Raw genomic sequence first — 7,306 nt, forward strand, 5'->3', positions numbered from 1 at the left:
ACCCATAGCTGACCCGCTGGTGGGTTTTCAGAGGTGTTCTGTGATAGTGTAAGTTTGAATTCTTGGTCCTGATACAGACTTTCCAGTTAACAGCTGCAGTTACCATACACTGAAAATACTCTATGGAAAGTATCCTCTTATGTACCATTAGGAAAGTGACTGAAGAGAAGATACAAAATCTCTAAATTTAGGCATGTTAAGGTTACATAGCCCTTACTTTAGCTCTGAACGATTTCTTTATCCATTCAACCCTGTGGGGTTCCACATCTCCAAGAAAATCTAGATTGGGGCAGAGCTCCTGGTCTGCTTTGGAACTTTAAAGTTTTGACATTACTCTTATCTTACTATATCCATTGTCAGCAGATAATCCTAATATTTTCCCTGCTGTGTAATTTTTTAAAAAGATACATTTACTTTTTTCTGTTGTGAAAATGATACTTATCCATTGTTTTTCTATAATCATAGAACAGCCCCAGAGGATAGTAATACACAGGTACTCTGCTTTGCTCAGTTTGGCCTGTTCTTTTTTTTCACTTTTAATTTTAAAAAATCATATATGTGCTTTATTTTCCAATACCTCAGTTAGAATTTTGCTTTGTGTTAGGATTAATAAAGACCAGAGAAATACAGAGGAAAAGACTTTTAAACCAACAGTATATCATTGTACAGACTCTTGGTTAAAATCTAGCTTTTGGATTCCTAAAATGACAATTATGTATCTGTGTGCATTTGCATATATTTTGGGGTTGTTGTGTGTGTTTTTTTTTCTCTTTAAGATCCATGCTTACAACCTTGAAACGAACGCATGGGAGGAAATCGCAACAAAACCTCATGAAAAAATAGGTAAATTTAAATAATCCATTTAACACTTGCATTTCATGCTAATTTTGGAATGGAAAAGGTAATTTTCCATTACTTTTATGGCAACTAAAATATCTATGGAACTGATATTAGAAGTGACTTCTGTTACTTTGCTTAGTTTTTCTTCCTCAACAGCTGTGCAGAGACTTATGGTGGAGCTTGTGAATTCTGTGGCAGAAGAAGAGGGAGATGGGTGGAATAAGAAGTAAGGTTAGAATTGAAATCGGGATCTTCCTATCTCTTTATAAGTAAAGGCCAGTAAGAAAGCCACTAGTAACCATGACCCTGAAGCGCTGCACCTTTATGATGGAGCCTGAGATGGCCATAGTCCTTGGCAGAGCCAGGAGGGTTTGACTGCAGCACAGGGATTGTTTTAAGTGAGTTGTAGTATATGTGTATCTTTGCTGTGTTGGATTATTGTTATCCCCAGTCTTTCTGTGAACAGTGAGATTTCTTTGCTTATGTATTTGGCAGGTTTCCCTGCAGCCCGAAGATGTCACAGTTGCGTTCAGATAAAAAATGGTAAGGATTCTAAATAAGAGTCTCATTCCATCTCCGTAATTTGCTTAGCTATCTGTAGAGGCATTGTCTTCTTCTGAAATGATAGTTCTCAAAAAAGATGCATGGCTGCAAGAAGAGTTTACTTTTTTTAAATAGTTTAAGCTTAGGAGAAAATGCATAAAGTTCTGGCTCTCTCAGCAGTTGTTCTTCCCCTCAAATGAACTGGTGGGGGGCCCTTGAGTTACCTCAGTTATCTGAGAACTCACAGATTGGAGCTTTCTTACTATACCAGAAGCTTTTTCACCTCATCAGGTCACTGTACCTTATCAGACACTGATTGCCTTCACTGCAGAGGGAGTTGTGGACATTAGTAATCCTTCACAGTATCCCTTCCTAAAATTTATTCTCTCTGAGGGCTTTGGTCACACAGAGCTCTTGGTTCACTCTCTGGTCACATTACAGCAAAGGCTTTGTGTGCCTTCAGAATGCAGCTGTTTTATCTGAGAGAAAGAAATGACTCCTCTTTGCGTAACTTTAGCGCCTTTTAGTATGAATTGTGTTTTATAGCCTGACACATGTCTTCAGTTATGTCTGGGAGGAAGATGAGTTTGAAAGCCTACATCCTTTTAGTCATTCCATCCAGACTTGACTAGAATTATCAATCATTTCTAGTGTAGAAGAACTTTTAATATGCTTCTGCTTTTCTGGAAAGACTTAGAGATAGTTGCATTGTTCCGTTTTGCCTTTCCATGAATGGAGTTGTACTTTTAAGAAATTTTCTCAAAACAACTATGAGAACTATCATCTCACCCCAGTAACAATAGCAAAATTCAACAGAGCAGCAAACAACAAGTGCTGGTGAGGTTGTGGAGAAACTGGAACCCTTATTCACTATTAGTGGGAGTATAAAATGGTATAACTGCAATGGAAGGCAATATGGCGCTTTCTCAAAAATTTGGAAATAGAATTAGCATTTGACCCAGCAGTTCTGCTGTTGGGAATATATAAACTTCCACCCAAGCAGATATTTGTGCATCCATGGTTATTGCTGCTTTGTTTACAACAGCAAAGAGTTAGAAGCAAGCCAAGTGCTCATCAACAAATGAATGGATAGAGAAGCTGTGGTATATCCACACAATGGAATACTGTGCAACACTTAAAAGCAAGAAACTCATGAAATATTATACAAAATGGGTGACCCCTGGAGGACATAATGCTGAGTGAAATATCTCAGTCACAAAAGGACAAATACTGCATAATGCCACTGTTATAAAATAGGACTGACATGGGGGTTGGGGGGAAGCTAAGAAAAGAGGGGATACATAATGTACACGGCATTGAAACAGACAAGGGAGACAACTGTATAAAAGGAATATATGATTAGGTATTATTGGCATGACATGAGTCCAGAATAAGAATTGCATAGTAAAGTGGACTGGGTGGGAGGGTAACTGTATAACAATGAATTTAGGTTTGTTTTTTTTTCCCAAAGAGAAAAGTGAACTCGGGGAGGAGGGGCAGGGAGGAAAATGTGCGACAATGAATGAATGGAAATTAAAAATTTCCTTGAATCCAAAAAAAAAAATTTCCTTGAATCCTAGACAAGAAAAATGTCCAGTTCACTTTATAGTTTAAGTATCAGTTTAAACATCATCTACATCTGAACTAAGATATTTAGTAAGTTGGTTCTTTGAGGTTAGACACCCTTCAAAAGGAATTTAACCTTTGTTCTGCCTGTTTAGCTTGAAATCCATGAAGCCTTTGTTACAAGTGGTTTAATTAGTTAAAACTGATACTCTGGGACATTTTTATTTGTAGCATCTAATGAGACTCCACACTGTCCTCTTGTTTGCTGAAAGGGTGTGTGTCATCCCTCCCCCCACCGTGACTGAACATGGCAGTGACTGTTTCTCTCTGGTTAGATCTGGCATCTCCAGGGAGAGAGCATGCCTCTGTGTGGACAGACAAGAGTCCACCTTTTGAGGACATTACTTACAAATGAATTCCCTACAGGTACTTTTCCCTGATGACCAACAGCCACCTATTGTTTGGCCTGTGTGTATATTAACTTTTAAAACACATTAGTGGCCAGCACTTGAAAATCAGAATGCTTTGTTGTTGTTGTTAGGTTCCATTGAGTCGATTACAACGCAGAAACCCTGTGAACAAAACATCTGAACCCAGTCCTATCCTGCGCCATCCTCACACTTCCTGACACACTAGAGCCCACTGCTGCAGTCACCGTGTCAATCCATCTGCTCCTTCACCAGCCCTCCACCATTCCCAGCGTCATGTCCGTCTCCAGCAAATAGTACCTCCTAGCAACATGTCCAAACTATGTGAGGCGAAGCCTCATCATTCTTGCCTCCAAAGAGCATTCCCAGTGCACCCTCTCCAAGACATATCTGTTCGTTCTTTTGGCTGTCCATGGGATGTTCAGTGCTCTTCTCCAACACTGTAGCTCAAAGGTGTCAATACTATTCCTGTCATCCTTATTCATTGTCCGGGTCTCGGATGCATAGCTAGTAATTGGAAAGACTGTGGCCTGAGTCAGATGTACCTTATTCCTCAAACTGACACACCACTACTCCTCAGTAATTTGGAAAGGTCCCTAACTGCAGATTTTCCCAGTGCAGTGCATCTCCTTACTTCCTGACTGCTCATACCAAGGGTGTTAATTGTGGATCTGAGCAAGATGAAGCTGTTGGCAGTTTCAGTCTCCTCTTCATCCACCAAAATGCTTTACATCTTTAAAATCTGGGTTTCTAGCTCCTTTTGCCAAATGGGAGAAGCTGCTTGCTGTGGGCTCATGTTCCTTCTCAGCCCCAGTCGGCGTGCAGTATCCGTGTCCCTTGGCTAGAGCACATCCCTCCCACTTGTGTGTTTTCCTTTGTTGACCCCAATGCTCATCCTGCCTGTTCCTGGCACCTGTAGTTGTTTGAGTTTGGACCTCACTGTAATGCCTCCTTAGAAGCTAACATTCATAGTCTCAGTAAAGGTGCCAAATTAGCATAGAGATCCTCCTGGAGCACAGGAAGCAGCCTCTGGAGACTCTGCAGCAGGGGTCGTCCAGCTCACTGTCCTATGGCAGCCAGCCTTGGGGTCAGCGACAAAGCTCACTTTAGCTCGGCATTTTTTTTCCTTTGTGTTACCTGGGCCCTCTCTCTTTTCTTGATAGATGTGTTTATCTGTGGGGGCTATAACGGAGAAGTGATCTTGGGAGACATTTGGAAATTGAATCTGCAGACCTTTCAGTGGGTGAAACTACCGGCCACCATGCCTGAGCCAGTTTATTTTCACTGTGCAGCTGTCACACCAGTAAGTTTTCCTTTTTATATTTTCATGACATCATTACCAGTGGTAACTCTTTTTAGAGATGTTAGAAGAGGGGAGAGGCCCTGATTTTGGCCAGCCTTGGGGCTGAGTAGATAGAGAATTGTGGATTGTGCTGCTGACTCAAAGCTCGTAACTCGCGGGTGGCTCAGATCCACCAGTTGCTCTTTGAGAGCACGAGGGGCCATCTCCTCCTGTGTGATTTATGACCTTGAAAACCCACTGCAGGGTCAGCTGTGAGCTGGTTCTGACTTGATGCTAAAGAGGCTTTTGAGTTTATCTTTTCAAAACTTCCTTCCAGAGTTAGCCAGTCCTGAGAAATGGAGAGAAAAAGCCTCAACACCAACTTGGAAGGCAGTGTAAATACAAAGAAAATGCTGCCAGGGTGCTGGGCTCTGATGGTGGGACTTGGGGTGCCTGGGAGGGAGGACAGTGGAACCCCATAGTGCCTTGTTTGTCATTGAAGAACCCTCTGATTTTCCAAAGGTAGAGAACGTTATATTTTTTGATCCTTGTATAGCCAGCGTTTGGCTCAGTGGATACATAATGTAGTCTCAGTTCAAAGTTTATTGAAAGTTATTATTGAATTTTAAAAGTCCATAGTTTTTCCCTGTTTAGCTCATCTGTTACTGAATTCTTCTTGATCTCTGCACAGTGTCTGAATCAGTGAGAAATTCTTTATCCCCTCATGTTGGTTCAGCCCACTGTGTATTTTCTGCTGAATCTTCAGCCTTGGTGCCTGTATCTCTCCCATTTGAATTTGTCACCACTGTTTGTCCATAGGCTGGCTGCATGTACATTCATGGAGGAGTGGTGAACATCCACGAGAACAAACGGACAGGGTCACTCTTTAAGATCTGGCTGGTGGTGCCCAGTTTGCTGGAACTGGCCTGGGAGAAGCTGCTTGCAGCCTTCCCCAGCCTGGCAAGCCTCTCCCGGACACAGCTTCTGCACCTTGGACTCACACAGGGACTCATCGAGCGCTTGAAATGAGGATTTCTTGACTGTTCATTGATACTGGAAATGTTAATTTAAAGACACTCCTTTATTTATGGGCGGTAGAGAATGTGTTACAAAGAGTATTGGTTACCCTGTTCAAGGCCTTACTCCAAAAATACATCAGATGCCTTTCTGTAAATTGGTTTTTAAGTTTATGGAGACTTGACTTTCCCTTGTGCTTTCTTCTCTGCTTCTCTCCCTTCCCTATGTGCATACACATATTTGCCTATTTCCTCTTCTTTGATGGAGTCAAGGGGAAGACTGAAAGTACCGTAATAATGTTACCAATCAAGATACCAAAATTCTTAAGAACAACTTTGAACATGTAACCATGTCAGTGAATTTTAAACAACAGTCAAAAATACTAAACAGAAACATGCCATTATCAATTTGGGAATAGACAAGGCAAGCCTTGAGAATCTGACAGGTTATACTTCACCTTAAATGTTTAACTTGCTGTTTTCAAAGATGTGTCTAGAGTAGTTGGGTTAAATCACAGCTGTAGTTGGCATTTGCTGCATTAATACCCAGACTTACCTGTTGGCTTTGAAGGACGTTAAGGATCTCAGTAATTCTTGGTTAGTGATTTCTTTCTCATAATATTTTTTCCTTTCTCATCCTTATGGCACCAGCAATGGTCAGACTTGACATGTCTAAGGATGTCCTTTTGTAATGTGATTGTGTTGTATGTTTGCTCCTTACGGTACCAAGAATGTTTCAACCCAAGAAACTTAGGGTGGTCCTACCTTTTCATTCTAGGCAGTTTTGAAGCTCTGTGTTTAATTATTTCGTGTATCTCTTTGCTCTTCATAGGAAACATAGACACAAATATGTGTCATAAATGCCATAGGGCATAAGCCCCTGAAAAACCAGGGAAGAGCTGGGCATGGGCAGAGAGGGTCATACTCTCAGGCTTGCTAGCTTGGCTTCTGCTCGGGCTGTGGGCTGTGGTTGTCACAGGTGAGCTGGTGGCACTGCCTTTGCAGAGCTTAGTTCTTTTCTCATCTCTGGGCCATTCCTTGTTATTTTCTCAGGCTACAAACTTGCTCTCTAGAAAGTCAGCAGGCCCAGGCCTTTCCTCGCTGGTTGCCTCCTAGTCCGTCCGTTTTCCCATGCATGGTGCTGTGTGAGTCAGTCTCTAGTAATTGGATAGACAGCTGTGGAGGAGAGACCACAAGTCACCCTTCCTGAAAATCCAAGTATCAGAAAGACTGGAACTTGGTATGGTTCATCTTTTTGTAATGTGAAATTTTAGTTCTAGTTTTATTTTACCTTTAATTCTCAAAAGGTAATGACCTGAATTCTCGTTGCTTTGCTATCAGACTGTGAGAGTGGTTGGGCAAGTGGCGTGTGAGACCTGCGCATTGGGCAGGAAGACAGAGTAAAGGTGCTGAGGGCGTCCGGGGCCCGTTGTTGCTCCCAACCCAGTGGTCTCACCATAGGACACTCGGACAGGGAATTTGGGACACGTTTTTTTCCTTTAAGTGCCTCTTTTCCACTTAGCTTTTAAATTCTTATTTTTCCTTCATACCAGAAGAGACCTCTTTAGTGTACATGTAGATTTAAAATCACCTTTGAGTTATGGCTAAAAGCTGTCATCTGGCGTTCAAAA

The 7,306-nt window shown here is 41.7% G+C and overlaps 1 protein-coding gene across 1 annotated transcript in view; it reads left to right on the forward strand.

Annotated features, from left to right (window-relative positions):
• KLHDC10 (kelch domain containing 10) overlaps positions 1–5,833 on the forward strand; it is a 71,847-nt gene extending 66,014 nt beyond the window's left edge. Inside the window, exons 7-10 of the mRNA XM_006887122.1 lie at positions 777–843; positions 1,336–1,383; positions 4,541–4,680; positions 5,479–5,833. Of these exons, the coding sequence (XP_006887184.1) occupies positions 777–843; positions 1,336–1,383; positions 4,541–4,680; positions 5,479–5,688 (465 nt within the window). The 3' untranslated portion in view covers positions 5,689–5,833. The remainder of the gene's footprint in view (positions 1–776; positions 844–1,335; positions 1,384–4,540; positions 4,681–5,478) is intronic.
• Positions 5,834–7,306: the final 1,473 nt, after the last annotated feature.

This window comes from Elephantulus edwardii, unplaced genomic scaffold (genome assembly GCF_000299155.1).
Source record: "Elephantulus edwardii isolate Elephantulus edwardi_28Jun2011 unplaced genomic scaffold, EleEdw1.0 scaffold00055, whole genome shotgun sequence".
Lineage (NCBI taxonomy): Eukaryota > Metazoa > Chordata > Mammalia > Macroscelidea > Macroscelididae > Elephantulus > Elephantulus edwardii.